The sequence below is a fragment of the Thamnophis sirtalis genome, unplaced genomic scaffold, assembly GCF_051295495.1.
Source record: "Thamnophis sirtalis isolate CommonGarterSnake01/CBP01778 unplaced genomic scaffold, rThaSir2_p1.2 scaffold_7, whole genome shotgun sequence".
Taxonomy (NCBI): Eukaryota; Metazoa; Chordata; class Lepidosauria; order Squamata; family Natricidae; genus Thamnophis; species Thamnophis sirtalis.
The window spans coordinates 15,820,700-15,841,464 of NW_028261387.1; the positions used below are offsets into that span (position 1 = coordinate 15,820,700).

At 37.7% G+C, this 20,765-nt stretch overlaps 1 protein-coding gene across 3 annotated transcripts in view; it reads right to left on the bottom strand.

The window, feature by feature from the left end:
- PRKACB (protein kinase cAMP-activated catalytic subunit beta) overlaps positions 1-20,765 on the bottom strand; it is a 75,655-nt gene that overhangs the window by 10,547 nt on the left and 44,343 nt on the right. For all 3 annotated transcript variants that reach the window (XM_087719390.1, XM_087719389.1, XM_014074796.2), the window contains exons 2-8: positions 15,562-15,623; positions 13,471-13,599; positions 10,125-10,223; positions 8,286-8,368; positions 6,208-6,334; positions 4,060-4,155; positions 2,870-2,992 (exon numbers count right to left, since the gene is read on the bottom strand). In XM_087719390.1, the coding sequence (XP_087575516.1) occupies positions 2,870-2,992; positions 4,060-4,155; positions 6,208-6,334; positions 8,286-8,368; positions 10,125-10,223; positions 13,471-13,599; positions 15,562-15,623 (719 nt within the window). The remainder of the gene's footprint in view (positions 1-2,869; positions 2,993-4,059; positions 4,156-6,207; positions 6,335-8,285; positions 8,369-10,124; positions 10,224-13,470; positions 13,600-15,561; positions 15,624-20,765) is intronic.

Sequence of the window (20,765 nt, forward strand, 5' to 3'; positions counted from 1 at the left end):
GGGAGCTGCCCGAAGGACAGATTCCTTCCTCCGGCTGCCCTGGGGACTCCCGAGTGGTGAGGGTTGGAAGGCAGGACTAGCCGGCGCCCTGGACTAGAACCCGCACTTCCTGGCAACAATCTGTGGCTGAGAGGATTATTTCTTTGTTCCTGGCTTTAGGCGGGCTCCACAAGGATTTCTTTGTTGCCAGGGGCAAAATAAAATGGCGGCTGCTGCGCATGCAGCCTATAGCCGCCAAATGCCGGATAAGGAGCCAGAAAGTGCGCGTAGAGCCTAAAGATGGCCACCACTGTTGCCGGGCAGAGAAGGAGCACCACCGATGTCGCCCTGGCGCCCGTGCGACCTCTGTGACACAGCGGTTGGGGAAGTTCTCTATTGGGAAGCCTCCCGCCTCCCCCTTGCTCGCCGCCAGCCAAGCAAATGTGCTCAGACCCGCTTGCGACCAGCAGGACTGAAACGGCCTGGAAAATCCTCTCAGCTAACAATAAACTTGATATTGAAGTTCTTTTCTTCAGAATTGCAGATGTATATATGATATTGAGGTGATTAAATCTTGGGGAGTCCAGTCTATCTACTCTATGACTAAGGAGTTCCCCAGAATAGTCCTAATGGGCAGACTGAATTTTTAAACTGAAATTAAGGAGGCAAAGGGAGGCGTGGTCAAAGAAAAAACTCACTCAGTCCAAGGGCAGATAGACTGTGTTAACCAATGCTTGGACTCTCCAAGCAGCGCACAGGAGAACTTGCTGGTTCCGGCCGGAATCACGGCACACTCCACCAGAAGCGCAGCCACCTCGGCGGCCTGGGTCTCCCAGGCTCCTATAGAAGACATCTGCAGGGCAGCTACATGGGCCTCCCCGTTGCCCTTTATCCGACACTACAGACTGGATGCTTTTGCATCCTCTGATGCGGCGTTCGGCCGCAGGGTCCTGCAACAGGTCCTGTCGGATCAGTGAGGGCCTACCCTATGGGATGGAAACAGGGGTATGTCCCATTACTGGACCATCCTGAAAACCCACTCTGGAAAATGACAGTTGGTCTTACCTGAACTGTTATTTTAAGAGGTGTTTGCAGGATGGGCCAGTTCCCACCCTAGGTTAGATAGACAGTATTGGGGGGTGGAGGTGTCTCCTTTGTGACTTGTTTTCAGGATCTCGGGAGCACATACTGCATTGAAACTGGAGTCAGAGGAGAGGAGCCCAGAGGCGTGGCTTCAGCTTCAATCCAGTCTCGAGACCAATTGGCTGTGATAATACTATTACTGGTCCATCCTGCAAACACCTCTTAAAATAATAGTTCATGTAAGACCAACTGTCATTTTCTTCTTCAACTCCTATCTATGGCAAACAGATTTCTGATCCAGATTATATAAATTATTCTAATATATTTTAGTTATTATATTATATCTAATATTCTAATATTATCTTTTTTTCAGCTTACTGTGGCATCTTCCCATACTTTACCCAAGAATTTAAAATAACATGGGTAATGATATTGTTTAGCACCACAATGAACATAATCTCTTCTTTATAAATAAACTCAACTACAACTACAACTTTATCTTTCACTGAAAATGTAGGAACTTTGGGCAAATCCGTAGTCACATGAATACTGTAAATGTGGCCAGTAATTGTAATTCTGCACTCTCTACATCAGCCTTTCTCAATCTTAGCAATTTTAAGATGTGTGGACTTTACCTCCCAGAATTCCCTAGCCACCATTACTGGTTGGGTAATTGATGTCCACATATCTTAAAAGTTGCCAAAGTTGAGAAATAGTGCTTTACATGTCAAATTCATATAGTGAAGAGGATAATCTATAGTCCCTGAAGCTTTGTTCCGACTTCCAAGTCATTTCCAAATGAATACATGTAAACTAATAGTTTTTAGTGCCTGCCTTTTTTACCTTTAAATAATGTATCTGAATATGAATATAATCTTAAAATTATTTTCACTAGAGATTATTTCTGACTAAATCTTGGAATATAATATTAACATACTTTGTGTCATCTATTTCCTTATCTGGTATTTTCACTTCAATTACATTTTTTTGCTAAATCTGTGAACTATTTATAGAGTGGCCCCATTTTAAATTACTGTGTAGCATTTCGTGAGCTAACAGACACATTACTAGAAGCTAAAATCATAAGACTATGTCTGGTTTACTTTGGCCATGTCATGCTTGAAAATTCATTGGAGAAGGCAATGATGCTAGGAATGGATAGTGGAATAAGAAAGGTCAAGGAAAGAACACACTGGCTTGAGAACATCAAATCTAATACCAAATTGAACATCCAACAATTAGGAGAAGCTGTGCATGGAGGGTGGCATGGACAGCCCTTGTCTATCAACTCGGCAAGTTTCGGACATGACTAAATTGTTTAAACAACAAAATTATGTGAGCTAGACTAGGACAATCTTAAACTTGCATATTTTCATTTCCTTCTATTCTTGACACCTTTACAGATAAACACACATTCTATTTCTTTTAAACAGAGAGCAAGACAAGGAGACACATATATCTATACAGAGCAAAGACATAACCAGTGACACAGAAAGGATGAAATCAAAAAATTCTTCCAGCCACTTGCTTTCAGGTGACTGAATGTAACAATTTAATTGACAATCATTCCTGGTTGTTTTAAATCCTACTCATTAGAGCTATTTAAAGATGATTCAAAAAGTGCTAAAATACATGGATAGTCAACAATTAAGCAAAGTCAGTTAATTAAGGACAATTTGAATTAAGGGACAAATTAAAGGATAACTGAATTTTAAGAGAGGGAAAATGTCCAATTTTGTTCTTATTAAAAATTATATAAATAGGGTAGCATTAATGTTGTGTGTGCTATTCTCATGAAAATGCTTACCTTTCCAGAAACAATTTTTTCATAAATCTGGATTGGTTGATCTGCAAAGAATGGAGGATATCCAGCTGCCATTTCATAAATTAACACGCCTAAGGCCCACCAATCCACTGCTTTATTGTAGCCCTGATGAAAAATATTGTAATTAGGTCTAATGATAATACCTCATCTAACTTTTAGCATTAAATAATTATACACACATATATAAGAATATAAATGCTTCATATTTAGAGAGCATACACATAATTTTAAAAGTTTTATTCTCATAATATTCAATAACTAGATGTTTGAGGACATCCAGAACAAAATAAATGAGACAGACACACACACACACACATTTAAAGTCACAACCCCTGGTATGCCCAAATATGGGAGGAAGTTCACTACTTCCATTCTCTGTCCATCGGCTCGTCACAAGAGACCATCCAGACAGAAACCCAATATTTTTACTGTTGCCTTTTGTTACATTTGTGTTGTATTTGTGCTGATAAATAAATAAAGGGAGACTAGTATAGATCTATTTCAAGCTATTTAGCTCTCATCAGCTAGCCACAGGTTCTAATCCCAGTAAGGGTATGGCTAGCTGATGAGAGCTAAATAGCTTGAAATAGATCTATACTAGTCTCCCTTTATTTATTTATCAGCACAAATACAACACACACACACATATATACACACACGCACACATCTATTTCACAATTATATTACAAAAAGCAAATGGAAGAGACTCTTCAAAACAGCAAAGAAAATCAAAAGTTGTTTCTACAGTAACTTTTGTGTTTCTAAATTATACCGCTAGTTTACTTACATGTAAATTTTGCAATTTCACTGGTGAAGTGTAAGTCAAGAACTACCTATATAGAAATCGACCCTCATGCTTCAAAGACTCATAAAAGCACTTTATTATATACTGCTAAAATCATCTCAAGTAAAGACTCTTTACCATTTCCTGAAATTAAATGTAAGACTTTAAGATGGCATGTTATAGAATACCAAGCAATATTTTGGCTTGAAGAATTTGACTAAATTATTAGAGTCTACATGAGAAAATATCATGAGAATATTTGATAATTATTACCTAAGCCATACAAGAGTTTATTTAAAATTTCAAATGAAACTTTTTCCTAAGCATATTCAGAACAGTATTTTCCTTTCATCAATGCTTAATGAATCTGCCAAATATTTTCAAATACCTTGCTAAGAATTATTTCAGGTGCCAAATATTCTGGAGTTCCACATAACGTCCAGGTTCTTCCTTTTACTCTTTTTGCAAACCCGAAATCTGTGACCTAAGAAAACAGAAAGAATTATTGTATTTCTCAAGATTTATTAAAAATTAAAATAAAACCAAATTAATGATAATAAAATACATAGGTATCAAGAGGTATCTAATCACAGAAACAGGGTTTTTTTTGTATGTCGTAATGGAAACAAAAGAATAGTAGTTTTAGGTGTATCTTTTTAATCAAACAAGGCATGATAGAGAACCAATTAATTCTTAGAAGCATTAAAAAGAAAGAATTAACCCCAAAGTATAAATCTCAGATATGCTATATTCAACACCACATAATGTCTATAACATCATTAAGCCGCTTTGGTCGCATTGATCGATGATCTCTGGAGAGCCAGGGATGGAGGTCATGCCTCCGTCCTAGTGCTCCTTGACCTCTCAGCGGCCTTCGATACCATCGACCATGGTATCCTTCTGCGACGACTGCGGGAGGTGGGGGTGGGAGGCACTGTCCTACGGTGGTTCTCCTCTTACCTCTCGGACAGGTCGCAGTCGGTGTTAGTCGGAGGGCAGAGATCGACCCCTAGGCCCCTGAATTATGGAGTGCCGCAGGGTTCGGTCCTGTCCCCCCTCCTGTTTAATATCTACATGAAGCCGCTGGGTGAGATCATTCAACGGCACGGGATAAAATACCATCAGTATGCGGACGATACGCAGCTGTATCTGTCCGCCCCGTGCCAACTCAATGAAGCGGTTGACGTGATGTGCCAGTGCCTCGAGGCTGTTAGGGACTGGATGGGGCTTAACAAGCTTGTACTCAATCCAGATAAGACCGAGTGGCTGGTGTGTTTCCCTCCTACTAATTGGCCAAGTGTTCCATCTCTCAGGCTGGGGGGTCAAACAGTATGCCCCTCAGACAGGGTTCGCAATTTGGGAGTCCTCCTGGACCCACAGCTGACTCTTGAACACCACTTGTCGGCTGTGACCAGGGGGGCATTTGCCCAGGTTCGCCTGGTGCACCAGTTGCGTCCCTACCTGAACCAGGAGGCCCTCACAACAGTCACTTGTGCCCTTGTGACCTCTAGACTGGACTACTGCAACATGCTCTACATGGGGCAGCCCTTGAAGAGTATTCGGAGACTTCAGCTTGTCCAGAATGCAGCCGCGCGAGCGATCGTGGGTGTCTCTGGATACGCTTCAAGGCGCTAGTCATTACTTATAAAGCCCTTCATGGTATTGGACCTGGGTACTTGAGAGACCGCCTGCTGCCAATTACCTCCACTAGACCGATTAGATCCCACAGATTAGGCCTCCTCCGAATTCCATCCGCTGGCCAGTGTCGACTGGCGACTACCCGGAGGAGAGCCTTCTCTGTGGCTGCTCCGACCCTCTGGAACGAACTCCCCATGGAGATTCGAACCTTTACCACCCTCCAGGCCTTCCGCAAAGCCCTCAAAACCTGGTTGTTCCGACAGGCCTGGGGCTAAAGAGCTGTTGCCCCCGTCTCGAATGGTATGACTGTTGTGAGTTTTAAATTATATATTGTTATGTTGTTGTTTTTAAATCTTTTGTCTGTATCCCCCTTCCCGGTTCGAGTTGTGAGCCGCCCTGAGTCCCCTTCGGGGGAAAAGGGCAGCATATAAATTTAATAAACTGAACTGAACTGAACTAAGCTTTTGATTTTAAAAAGCAGAAAGTTTTTCCAGGGCTGGGGAATCAGTTTTGGAGTCCCAAAATATTTGGCTGGATATTTTTTGGGGGGTAGGGGTGTTATGAAAAGGTGAAAAAGGTGATTGACACACCTATTTTCCCCTAGCACTAAATAACAGTAGCGACAAACATAACTGAAGGTTTTCAATTATATAAGTTGTTGTGCCTCCTGCATCACTTGAATGCTGAAAGAATAAAACTGAAAGTATTGCCCCATTCTTAACATAAACCAATTTGGATCAAATTCAGCATTTATTTTCTCCTGTTTTCTCCAATATATATTTTAATTGATTAAACTGATTTTTTAAAAACCGATTTCCTTACAAAATACTCTTTAAGTATTTACGACATCTTGCTATAGATAACAAAATATTCATATCTATAAATCTTTGTATCATACCTGAATATATCCTTGTTGATCAATTAAAAGATTTTCAGGTTTTAGATCTCTGTAGATGAGGTCTAATGAATGGAGGTACTCAAATGTTAGTACTATCTGAGCTGCATAAAATCGTGCATGTGGTTCACTGTAATCAATGAAAATATTAAGTTGTTAAAACTAGTACTTTTACTCAGAAGTACCGTCATTATCTTGCAACTACAGTGGATGATACTCATACAAAAATCTATGAACTGGTAGAAATATATCAGAAAATGTATGTTCTGTTCTACTATGACTGCAGAATGAATTCAAAAATACATATATAATACAGGTTGTCCTTATTTAGCAACCACAATTGGGATTGACAACTCAGTCACTAAGTGAAGCAGTTGCTAAGTCGCAAATCATATGACCATAATTTTGTTTTCCAGCTCTAAACTGACAAGAGTAATCAGTTTCATACCTTCTGCTTTTCTTTGCCTCCTAGCCAGTCCCCCACCCTTTGGATTGGTCACCCCAGGCTGGATAATTAATAAAAAATGTATTAATTTTTGCATTTGGAGAGAAAGTGATCAAAGGAGAGTAATCACAGCAAAAGCTGAAAACAGTCGTCCTTACTGTGCCTGTTTACTATACTAATTTCTAATCCCATCGTCTCAAATCTCTGCTCTGCAAGGGAGGAGAGTTCAGCTAGGAGAGATTGTCTACAGAAATGTCTTGGTGGGAATCATTTTTTCTGGAAAGAGGGGCTCTGGTAGTCATGTTGGGGGGGGGGTGTAGAAGGGCATGGAAGAACCAACGTGTCCTGGGCATCGAAAGGGTGGAGTGAAAGTAGATGTGCATTTCCTCTATTTTTTTGTAATGGAGTGTGTCAGTGACCTTGGGGCTAGTAGGGAATAGATGCTGTCCAGGAAACCATAAAGCAAGAGAGGCAGGAGCCCTCAATGGTTTAGTCAGAGAAACAAAACTTAGGAAGGGGCCACCCTAATGAATCAAACAATTAAAAGCAGCAATGAAAGTTTGTACTTTCAAACTTGGATGATTCTGTTAATGTAACCTTAAATAACGTACAATTAATCTAGTTTTGTTTCCTGTCTGGTTCATCTGGAACGACTGAAACTTGCTTTGCAGATTCAGGCAGGGGTGATGTATTTGGACAGGCATCCCTAAAAAGACACCATCAATTCCTGTGCATCTCTTCCTGGCTGGTCCTGGATCTGAAAGGACCCAAAGGGACGCCTTCTCAGCCACATTTGATGTTCCATGACTGAAGTCTCTGCCCCAGCATGCTTGCAAAGAGAAGATGTCTGCAGGCTGTTTGCCAACTGTCCTTAGATTGTTGCCAGTTTGGGACCTCAGGCAACCTTTTCCATTTTGATGGGAGCTGCAGAGGAAAGCTAACTGGCATGAGGTCTCCTTGTGGTTGCTGCTCAACTAGGAGGAAAAGTTTAACTGACTGAAAGGAAGGGACTGCAAAGGAACCAGATTTGTTAAGTATCTGCAGAGCTGCCTTTCTCTCTGGGTAGCATCACCTGGTTTTGGGGGATTTCCATCTATCCCCTAACAGGGCAATGTGCCACAAGAAGCCTTGGATCAGAAGCAAATAAGCTGGGACACAATGGGGATTACAATGGCTGTTTCCCAAACAGCTGCCAGGACTAACACATTGCTTTTGTTTTCTCTGTGTGCTCTTAATTGTGTGCCATCTTACTTTCTTCTAATCTCTTCTCTAATCTCTCCACTGTGCAAGAGGGGAGAGGTAATAAAAACAGACCAGACCCATTGTATTGATCACAGAACTGAGGGAAGCTGCCAATTTAATAAACGGTTGTCAATTGGACATAAAGTTATTTTTTCAGTACATCATAACTTCAACCAGTTGTGGAATGAGTGGTTAGTAAAGGGAAGACTATCTGGATCAGATCCTATGTATTTCAATATATAAAACTATTGTATACATGCTAAATCAAAACTTGTTTTTCAAAGCTATTTCAGAAAGTTTTCAAGTTTATGCTAAGTGAAGTACATCTTTACCTACATAGTAATCACTTAGGAATGACAGCATATATTTTCCCAAATAACTTGTTTATTCTTACCTGAACCTTCCAATTCTTCTTAAATGTGAGAACATTTCCCCTCCAGGAACATATTCCATAACCATATATAAATTGGAATTGTCCTAAAATATAGAGAAGCATAATTAATTGAAATTGTAGGTACACTTTCAAAGATCCAAATATATTTCTGGCAAACAAACAAAAAGTTTATTTATTTAAGGGTGACAAAACAGCAGGATGAAACAGAATACCTGGCTGAATTAAAATTGACCAGCCATTATTCTCAATAGAAGAACACCAGAAACAATAATGTCAGTAGTATGTGTGCATGAGAAATATTTTAGATTTTGGGGAAAAATACTATACATATAAAAACTTAATTGACTTTTTTATATTATCATATAGTGTTTTGTACACAACTACTGATAAGACAGAAAGTCCTCGCTTGCAACAACTCATTCAGTAACTGTATGAATGGTGTTGAATGAGTGTTATTTGCAACTGGTCCTCATAACTGTGGCTGTCACATGCCCTTGTGATCACATGATTATGATTTTTGGCAACTGACTTGTAATTACGATGTCGTAGCATCCTCTGGTTGTGTGATTGCCATTTGAGAAGTTCCCTGCTGGCTTCCAAAAACAAACTCAATGCAGAAGCTGGCAGGTGTTCAAAAATGGCAACTCATGGCATCTGGTTAACAATAGTACAGGGTTCGCTTAATGATGACAGCTGGAAGTGCTGGCATCGTGATTATGTGATGCTGTGCTTTATGACCACAGTGCTTAGTGATGGAAATTTTTGTTCCAACTACTGTTGTTAAGTGAGGATTACCTGTATGTAATTTTAATTTACCAGTATATACAGTTACATTTAAACATATGGCTGGAGAATTCTTTTTTTTTCTAATGCCATTATTTGCTATATAACTGTATGCAATGAAAAATGTTCCATTTTAAAAAAAAACTAAGTCAATTGCTAATAGATTTCATTCAACGTTATCCCCTATGCCACAGCAAAATCCATGGTGGATTAACAGATTTCTTTTAAATAAGCCATGGGGTTATATTCTCCTTGCTTCTTATACCACTGTCAGGGCCACTTATATTTTCTATTTCTATTTATTTCTATCTTGCCTTCATTATTTTTACCAATATTATAAGGCAGTGAACATATCCAAAACAGCCTCTTCTTCTTATTTCACCCAAATGACCCTTTGAGGTGAATTGGGCTGTGTGTGTGGCTGGCTCAAGGTCATGCAGTTGGCTTTCATTGCTAAGCAGAAGTAGAATTCACATCTCCTGGTTTCTAGCCTGGTGCCTTAACCACTTCACCAAACTAGCTCTAATAACTAGCTCTATTAACACCTGTTGTCATCTTACTACTTGAAACAAGACAATTTCAAACTGTATTTAATCTTTAACCCAATTTAAAAATATCTAAAGAAAAATTGATTTTAAACAAATATTAAATTAATGAATGACATTAATTTATAGCAACTAGTTTGTCAGGAGCACTTAACTGATAATATCAGATTGAGTCAGTTAGCTAGCTAGCTAGATGTAACAGCACATTACTTTTCCACATTCTGGTTTACAAAGCCCATAGTTTTTATTTAAATAATGATGTATGAATATGACCAAAGAAGGAGTTTCTTTATTTTATTAAACTGACTTGTTCAATCCGTAAAACTTGCAATCATATTAAATTAATGAAGCATCTAACATGTAATTTTAAGAAGTGAGGATCTTCAATCATCTTTGGACTAGTCTTATTTGGGAAATAAACTTCTATAAAAAAGGCGGCACCCATCGGGCACTACAAGACAAATTATGCTAGAAAAAAGTAACTAGTGTTACTTTCTAATCCAATTATTACCTTAAAAGAATACTCCAGTCTTACAAGAAAAGGAAAGTTCACTGCTTGTAATATTCTTTTTTCATTCAACGTGTGTTCTATTTGCTTCAGTTTAACCACCTAAGAACAAAGTCAGTTTTAGAAAGAATTCAAAACAAAACATTTAGTTAAAAATTGGAAAAAGATCAGTTCTAAAATCAGTTTGCATTTTATAAGTGGCTTAAAGCAGGCATCCCCAAATGCCAAGCCATTGACTGGTACCATTCCATGGCCTGTAAGGAACTGAGCTGCAACCCCACCCCGCTTTGGAAAAATTGTCTTCTGTGAAACCGGTGCCAAAAAGGTTGGGGACCTCTTGCTCAATGAATAAAAGAATTGTGTAACCCTATTTCATCTTTGGGTTCAGATTATACTGTATATAAACCATATAACAAATACAGTTTGTGGAATACTTGCAACAAGTTACAGTGAGAGTTTAGAAAATTCATTTCATGCATATCATCTAAAGTAAAAAAAAACCTCACACCCACAAAAAACTTACAAAAATGATGTTACTCTCTTAGTTAAACTGTAACATTTGATTATATGAGTGTCTTCAAGGAGAAAGTATGGTGATGATGATGATGATGATAATATTTTTTGGAATCTTGGTTAGAATCTGAATCACTGGAAAATACCCACATAAAGAACAATTTCAACTCCAATGCTAATTACATGAACAAACAGCATCTGACGTAGGAAGGCCTGATTCAGGCTAGACAAGATAAAGCAGTGTCTGGAAGCTTACATCCCATGAATGCTGAATGACATCTTGATTTTGTTACAGTTTTACAATTATTTCTTTGCTGAAATTTACATTTAATTTAACAGCTGTCACATTCATTTTCTTCCATGTTTTTATAACATGGATTATAAAGAGGTGTTTATTTTGTGTCATCAAGTCAGTGTTGACTTCTGGAGACTACCTGGACAAATCCCTGCAGTTTTCTTGGTAGATTTTGGAAGTGGTTTGCCACTGCCTCCTTCCTAGGGCTCAGAGAGAGTGCCTGGCCCAAGATCACCCAACTGGATTTGTCTCTTAAGCCAGGACTAGAACTCATGGTATTCCAGTTTCTACCCTGGTGCCTTCACTAACAACTATCCCAAACTGGCACTTATCACAAAGGGATATTTTTCTGAAATAAAATTATTATGTGGCAAATGAAATGTGAAAGTCAGTTAAACAACTGTCATTTATGTTAGGGTGGAAATGATACGACATACACTTGCATCCAATGTCATGACATAACCACACCATTTGTCTGTGCCATTCTGTTATCAAATGGCTGATTACTGCTGGCTGAAAAAATTGATTTTCAAGAAGTACTAATGAAAAATTAAGTTTAAAAATGCAGCTGCTTTTGTAATTCGATAACAAAACAAAAATGTTGGAATTGAAGACATAAACATTACACATTTTGAAACATTTAGTTACATTGTTTCAATATATAAACATAATGAAATTGGCTTGTAAAAGTGTTGCTGCTGTATGCCAGCTCTTCTGACTTGTAGCTGCCAACTACATTAAACTCTATTAAAGTCCAATCTAAAAATACAATTTTCTTAAGAGAGAGCTCAGATTTAAGTGAATAGAAAAACTTCAGAATATTCATAAAAGAAAAAGGATATTGTGAATATAGATATATGTTAGCATCGGTTGGCTATACAATCTGACAATAGTTAATCAACAACTAGCTCATTTCTTTTCAGATGTTTACACCAAGGAGTATTTATTTGTTAAAAAACAGATACACACCAAGACTTACACAAATATTATTCCGTCTAAGCACAGATGCTTTAAAGTGATATGACCGTGATAGCGAACCTATGGCACGGGTGCCATGTGGAGCCATATCTGCTGGCACATGAGCCGTCAGCTCCAGTGCGCATGCACACGCCGGCCAACTGATTTTCAGCCTTCCGGAGAGCTGGGGGAGGCAGTTTTTGCACTCCCCAGGCTTCAGGAAGAGCCTGGGGAGCGCAAAAAATGGGCCCAACAGGCTAACGGAAATTCTGGTTGGCCCATTGGGCCCATTTTTTGCCCTCCCCAGTCTCCGAAGGCTTTCCTAACGCCTGGGGAGTGCAAAAATGGTCTCCCCTACCCCCCCCTGAGGAAATACCAAGCTCAGCTTGGAGGCAAGTAGTGTGGTGCACATGGTGGAGGGCATGCACATATGGAGGGGTTACATTATGGGTCCCGGCACACGCGGGTGCTGTGAGCACCCTCGCATTTTTGGCACCTACCCAACAACAAAAAGGTTAGCCATCACAAAAGTTTACTGTTAAATGTTACATTTTTTTTCTGAATATTCATTATTTCTGATATGCTATGTAAAAATGATTCCTCCTGCTAGGGTGTTAAGACAAATCAAATACCTTAATCAAACTGTGCTGGGTGGGTGCCAGAAAAGGAGGAGCATCTTCTTTTCTTTTTAAAATTCTTTTCTTTTTTAAAAATGATTCTACTCTTTCTGTCCAAAGTATAAATTCTATTGCAACCAACATGCTAGCTTGAGCATTGTTTAGGAATTGTATTGTCCAGATCAACGCCCTATTCTGGCACCTCTACCTAGGATATCTACTTCGACACTGGGGTAAAAGTGAGTTTCCATAGTAGCTAGGTTTAGAGTTCCCTAGATTTCTTTCCGGGATCCGTATCACACTATTAACATTTGCGCCATGGTTCTTATTGAACCTAAATAGCAACATCCTCTTTTATATTCCTTTTACCAACAAAGAAAATTCCAACCTTAAATATTACAAAATGAAAAAAGGATATTAACTATTACATGTCTCTGTTACTATTTTAGAGATGAAAATGTTGCAGAATAATATTTCTTCCATTAAATAATTAGTACTATTCATACTCATAACTGTACAGCCTGCTCACTGCATATTCATAACTGTAAGGTATGTGCTGTAATAATAATAAACAACCTCAAAATTCATTTTAAAAGATTCCATATTTTTTCCATTCGCACTGTGTACTTATTGCTTGTTCAGATTTATCCCGTAAGTCATTTTTCAAACAGTAATCTGAAGCACAACAAGGCACTTGACCAATGCTCTCTGTAAAACACAATCAATGGAGAACACTCAGCATGTGCTTTATATATCTCTAGAGCAGTCGGTATGCCATTCTTCCAACACAAAGCAAACTAGCAGGATTTGCACTGAGCTGAACTAGTGCAGAAAATAGCATTCAAGATGCATGTGACCTACCCAGAAACAATGAAGCTTGTACCCCATCTGAACCACAGCTTGGCAGGGAAATATACATATATATCGGTGAATACAAAATTAAGTAAACTGTAATAAAAATACCTACTTTTTGTTTATCCAGTATCTTCATGGCATAATACTGTTCTGTAGATTTGTGTTTCACCAACATGACTCTGCCAAATGATCCAGTTCCAAGTGTTTTAAGCCTCTCGAAGTCATCTAACCCAGCAGTATTCTACATTAGTAAGAACAGATAAAATATCCCAAGTGTAACAGGTTATTATAACAGTAATTAATTCAATTAAATATACATATGATTTATTTAGCAGTGTAGCACCTGTGTCTACTGGAGAGAAAAGGGAACTTGGGAAACAGAACACCTGTTATGCTTATAGAAAATCCTAGATCAAGCTCTAAAGCCTTGCATGTGAAATTGTAAATGACTTGATTGTCAGTGCCAATATTACTCAGAAACAGATAAAATCCCAAGTACAAGAGGTGAATGAATAGATGAATGAACTATAAAGCAGCTCTTATGTTTCCAAATGGGAACAATAATCAGAAACAGCAAATATTTCTATCTCATGTATCCAAAATATATTGATTAAATGATATGTTTTACAAAGTGCTGGAGCTCTGTTAAGTTTACTATTAACTGAGAAAGTGTCAGGGATATTATTGCATGGAATAATATATTTATATGTACTGAACACATGGACACAGCTCAGTTCCTATCTACCTCTGTTTAAGTAATATAGATCTTAGTGTGAAAAGGAAGATGGAAACACTTGCTGTGGTTATGAGCACTGAGGCTGTGAAGCACCCCCACCCTTGGATATTTGTCCTATGGAAACATTGCTGGCCAAGACCTCCTGGATTGTTAGTTGGTGTGGTGGTTTATGGATTTGCTAGCTTGCGGACTTGCTCCATTTACCATTTACCAGGGGTGGAAAAGGTGACAGGACCTGATTACGTGCCATCAAGTAGTTATTGCTCTTAGCAACTGCATAGCGCTACTGCCCAATATAGGCACTTGCTTACTTTAGATGGCAGCTGGGGTGACCGTCACATCTTGGGTAACCCTACTGGGAATATATGCTCATTCCTCACACATTCTTCCCAGGAACATCCCCCACCATGATGAGGCAATACAACAAGACTTGGATGGAAAGGGTCCTGGCTACTCTTTTCTTGCCTGAAGAAGCTTGTCTTTCCTGAGGCTGCAGAGTGTTTTAGCAGGTCTGACTCAGTTCCCTTTGGGCCAGGATGGGCTGCCGAGTTTAATTTTCTTTCTGTGTTTTTATGTGTCCTTGGTCTGTGAGGGGACACGAAGGATGAGAGTTGAAGAGGTAGGCAGGACAACCTCAACAGTGATGGGTAGAAGGATATATGATGGGAAAGGAGGGTGAGCTACAGTTGAGGATATTGAATCTGCTGTTTGAAAATGGTTCCTCTGTCCAGTCCTCAGTTTCTATACTCAATGCATCGCTAGTAGATTCTTAGTGACACTGGATTTTAGTTGTTGCTTTTGAATGACAGACTGATATATAATGAAGTTGCTCTTACACAAGACATTATCTTGGAGGAGACTGCCAACTTTATATATCTTACAAAGACCTGGTTGGTCTCAGTGGAAAAGGGGTTCCTCTCTTAGAAATGTGGCCATCTGGCTTTAATTACCGGCTTCTGTGGGGGTGGTGGGAATGGTGGACTGTCTCTTGTTGTAATAATATGTATTTTTATCCTCATTTGTGTCCCTTAATCCTGGTGGGAATATAGATATCTGCTTCAATTGCAATGTGGCAAAGTTTTGCTTTTGTTGCAAACATTAATGATCATCATTTCAGAGGCAGATGTTGCTTCCACTGCTATGCCATCATCAAACTGAAAACTTCAGTAGGACGGCAATGAACAGTTTAAAGATACAAATATTTACCCATATGCTTAGCTGCTTCTCTAGTGGATGGTATTTTACCAAAAGAGTTGAAATATATCGACTTGCCTCAACAAAGCACTAAAATAAAGGGGTTTAAATTTGAGCAAACACTAGGTGCAAGAGATGGCAACAGCTGTTATAATTGGTTCTTCTTGGAGTTCATTAGTATAATGCAGTAGATTATTCATACAAAAAAGATTTTATCTATTCCAGAATACCATAAATTAGAATAAATGAGTGACATTTAAATGATTTCTTTACCTGAGCAGGACTTTCCCATTTTCTTAAAAAATCTTCTTTGGCTTTGGCTAGAAATTCTTTCACTGAAATCAGAAAACAAAGAACAAAACTGTTGGGTTCAATTCACCACATAGTAGAATTATCTACTACGTCCAAATTATTTAAAGCTGTTTCAAGAAATGCTGAAAAAAATCCACAAATAAAAAGCAAAATTTCTATAGGAGTTCTAAAAGCTTTCTAAAACTTATGAATTACAATACAAATTTTAGCACAGTTTGCTTAAACTAATTTAAATCTAACAGGCCACACCACTGTAACATACAAGCGGAACTGAATGTGATTCAGAACCCTCTTAGAGGAGGCAATTTTTTTAATCGGTTGATACTTTAAAAGTAGGCAATTCTTGCTACAGTGCATTACTGACACTTAATGGCTGTTTGCAAGCTAAGGAATCAAGTGCATAATAGCATTGCAGTATTGCAAGCAAAGGCAAACTAGATTACAAAATTGCACATTAGAAATCCCCACAGTCAGAGACTACCTTGAATTACCAATTTTGCCTGTCAAGAAAGATCATGGCTGTATAAAATGTGCACAGATAATACGTAATTCAATATGATTTGTCTTTTAAATACATACACTGATCTTGTTGTATTCGGGTCTTTTCCTGTGTAACATTGACTTGTGTTGGCCAAGACAATCTCAATCTTACAGGGGAAAAGACCCGAATACAACAAGACCAGCATACCTACACCCGTGAAAATACCTACACCCATGAATGAATGAATGAATGAATGAATGAATGAATGAATGAATGTATGTATGTATGTATGTATGTATTCATGATTCTTAGAGTGCTCATCTCTACATTTACTTGTGTGGAATTTGCCGTGTGTGCTAAGGCGCTAATCAAAACTCTGCTAATATTTAATCCTTTGTTAATGCTTAGACTCTACTTCTGCAAGAGACATAATCCTAGACCCAGACCACTTGCCAGAATATGCATATGGAAGAGAGATACATGGGTTAAAATTAATGCACAGGTGATCATGAAAAACCAGACTTTCAATTACATATCTAGTTCTTCACTGTGATCTCTGTGCCTTACATAGTCTGCATCCATTTAAAAGTATATGACTAAGTAGCTGCTTCACAGAGGCAGAATCCCTCTCTGGAACAGTTCTTTTGATGTACTATTCTCGTGGAATATTTCCAAAAATTTGGTAGCATGTTGAGCTTTGCCAGTTGGTAGCTTAAGATAATGCTCTTTTCAAATGTTAGCAAAAAAAACCCTTCTACTTAGCTATCCATATCCTTTTGAGGCTCTGTGTAGCATATAAATATGAGGACCCAGATTGTTAGGGGCAATATGCTGACTCTGTAAACCGCTTAGAAGGGGTTGTAAAGCACTGTGAAGCGGTATATAAATCTAAGTGCTATTGCTTTGCTAAATAGTTGATTAAATAACAAAATAATCTGTGTTCAGTATGAAAATCCAAAAAAACTAAAATTATGCAAATAAGGGGAGAAGAATAAGCAGAACTAAGGGACAATTTTTTGTGAAAATTAATGACATTTTATATATGATATAAAGGTGAGGAAAGTGAGGAGAAGGATCAATGCAAAATAACCTTGACAAAGAGCAAATTGATCAAACAGAATTCAATCATGTTTACTGAGTGTGAACTGTTTCACTTGTAACTTAGAAAAAATAGCGAAGAAGTTCTACTCTGGAGCTTTATCTGGAAGTGAGTGCTCTTGGTGGCTTTCTGAATCATTAGAGAAACTGTTATGCCGTGCAATAGCTACATAAAACTGATAGGTATAGTTATTTGGCAATGAGCCTCTAAGCCACCTAGAGCTCTTCCTTTGTCTATTTTCCTGCATCATCTACCAAGAAAACCAATTTCCTATTTGAGTGGATCCAGAAAACTAGTTTCATTCCGATGAATCTAAGCTATTAGGCCATTCTGTGTCTGTATGCTGATGACATCCGGCTCAACTGCTATTTACTTTCTGATTCTATGTAAATTATTAATATCCTTGAACTTTGTCTAATCTGCACAAGGGAGAACAAACTAAAATTAAATACAGAAAAGATCTTGGTAAAAAAAAAGTTAGATTCAGGACTGGGGTGAAATCTCTCATGAGCGAGTTACATTCTTCAGAAAGAGCAAGTTTTTGCTTCAAAATAATTTCTAAAACTCAGTTATTGGAATTACAAGCAATGGAAGGTGAAAATATGATCTTCTCTACAGCTGCCACTATAGTTCAGTGGCTAATGCGATTCTTTCTGAAGGAGGATATAGACTGCTCATCTCCCTCAAGGAAGGGCTATAGATATAGAAAGCATTATGCATATCTTGGTTATCTCCTGTCTTGACTTTTGAAGTACATTTTTCATAGAATCTTAAAAAGTATCTATAAACCACAAGTGGTTACAGCTGGGTTACATTCAGCAGTTCTGAGTTAATTGCCTATTAACTGACAGCATAATTTAAGATGTTGGTAAGAACTTTAGAGTCCTAAATCATTTATGGATTGCCAGAATACTTAGATCAGTTGGAAAAGCCTTTTAAAATCTCTTCTCCCTCCCTCCAAGGAATATTGCCTATTTGCTATCTGGGAGACTGTTTCTCCCTGACTATGGAATGTGCTCTTCAGTGGCATGGATTTGGCTTTAATTCTCCCAGAAATTGAGGAAAATATAATAATATCATCTCTTGCATCAAACATTTAACTTGAATTAATTTGGGTTTTAATAAACTGGTTATGATTTTCTTTATATTTATTCCTGTATTTGTATTTTAACTGCCATAAGCCACTTCAAATATTGTATAAATGGCTAATCCATGTAGTAACTAATTAATTAATGAATATTGCTAAAAGTTCTGGTACCTTAGGTGAGCGTGGCCTTTTTGGAAGTGGTCAATGCTTTCTAAAAACTTGCTAGCCTAAATGGCCACTCAGATTATCTGAAATACACCTTTAGCAGGAGTTCTTAAGATTTTGCAATACATAAGGGCCATAAACAATTTAGAGTGGAAGGGTTTACAAAATTTATTTAAGGCTTGGTCAGATAAAGTGGCAATGCTGTGAAAACTCACTTCTGGTCACATCATAACCTGCATAGTAAATTGAATGTTTTCTTGAGAAATAGCAGCAAAAAGCAATCTGCTCCAGGCACTGCTTTCTATGCGAGTTGTGCATTTTTTTAGATTCCTGTCTTAAATAATTTTCTACAGTAAAGAGATCTATTATCTGAGATGGAAATTTTGAAGTACGGCAAGTTAAATCCTTTGAAAAAAGCATTGGGCATATTTTTAAATCATTAAAAGAAACTGCACTTTTTCCAGGCTGGCAGAGTTGTTTCTAAACTGTTCCCAACTGTCTCATATATGTACACTGATAGCCACTTTGTTCCATTTTCTATTTGGGAAGCAGCCTCTGAAGTAACTGTGCAAATCTTGAAAACCTTGCAGCTGCCTTAACAATATGTGCTTTGTTCTTGATCCTGCATGCTGGGAATCACCTTTTCTGGTTATTTTGTACAGGGCTGTTAAATATCCCACAGACTAAATTGTTGACGTTTTAAGATCAAATACGGCATCTAAAGACTTGAATGGCTGATACTTGCCAATATACTAAAAACATTTTGAATATGGATTCTAGATACTGGTTTATATAATGGTGGCCCGAGAGTGTGTGTTTAACGAACTATCTTTTAGAATATTATTTAATATTACCAGCAATTGATAGTTTGTGCTGTGCTGAATTGTCTTTTAAGAGATATAACATGAGTCAAACTGCAAATAATTCTCAAGTATTTAATTTTAAGTTTGCAACAACAAAGAAATAAACCCAGTAAGAACAAATGATTTTAATATAGATGACTTTCAAGGCATGCCTTTTAAAGTTTCAAATTATGCCTTCTTTTACTTGTTCATTATTATTTTTATATTTCATTTTGCATTTCTATTTTTGAAAAGAGTGGAAAGGTAAATATTAACTCTTTCAAATTAGAAATTTAGGAACAACCTAGACTAACATCAAATTATTAAAATGCTTCAACCAAAATCAGAAGATAGTTAAGTCATTTTATTAATTGATATTAGCAACTTATTTAAAAAGGGGGTATCATGTAAAATCTTCTTAAGTGTAAAGATAATTCCACTATGAATTTTCTATCTAGTGCACATTTCATGTTTTTCCCCAAAATTTACTATAAGCTTTGTAATATTTTTCTAAAAATTAGGATAACTGTATTTCCCCATTTAATAAATTTTGTAATGTAGTCAATGACTTTGGGTTCTAATGAAAAATGACCATACCAAAGATTTCTAAAGTTTTCACCAAGGATTTGCAGAAGTATTCACCCACACAGATGTGAAGAAAAGAAAGAAGAAAGAAAGAGAAAAAGGATTTACACATCTTCCACATATGATATATAAAAACTAGATTAATTCTTATCACGTTCTTGTCTCCATTCCTTTCTTTCTTAGGAATAGATACCAAAATACCCCAGCCCTCCCATATGTTGTCAAAGTGGACTAGGCAATAAATGAATTTCTGTAAAAAAGACAAAAATTTTTTTACATCAAGTGCAGGCAGAAATTGTACAATATTAAGCGCTAAAAACTGCTACAGAAATTACCCTCTATTAGCTTTATAAGGAATCTGAAGAATCAGATTCAAGCACACCAATATCAAAATCAATTTGTATGAAAAGCTCAGAAGAAAACGCTATAACATTCACAGAATCGTGGTGCAGACTGGATAGACCTAGTTCTCCTTTTGCCCACTGCATAAATAGGAATAAATGCTAGGTGAAATTTCAAAGCTGCCAAGCAACATGGGGGTGTGGGAGAGAACTTCACATTCTGTGCAGAATTGACAGAAATTACACACATATCTGATCAGGGAACTCATATTTTGAAATGAAAAAAGTAGCCTGCCTTTCAGCAGTTCAAGTGGGTGGGTGGAATTAAACAACATTCAAATAGTATGCAATCATGATCATCCCACACACACCCCTTATACATTCTGTCTTAAAATATTACCCTACATGCCACCACAAGATGTATAATAAGTAGTGAAAAAGAGGGGTTCAACGTGATCTTTATATATATGCATCAATACTAGACAAAGTAGGCAACTGCTAAAAATAGTCTTCTATTTCTATGTGATTAAATGATGCAATACTCCTAGCTGAAACAGTAAGCAGA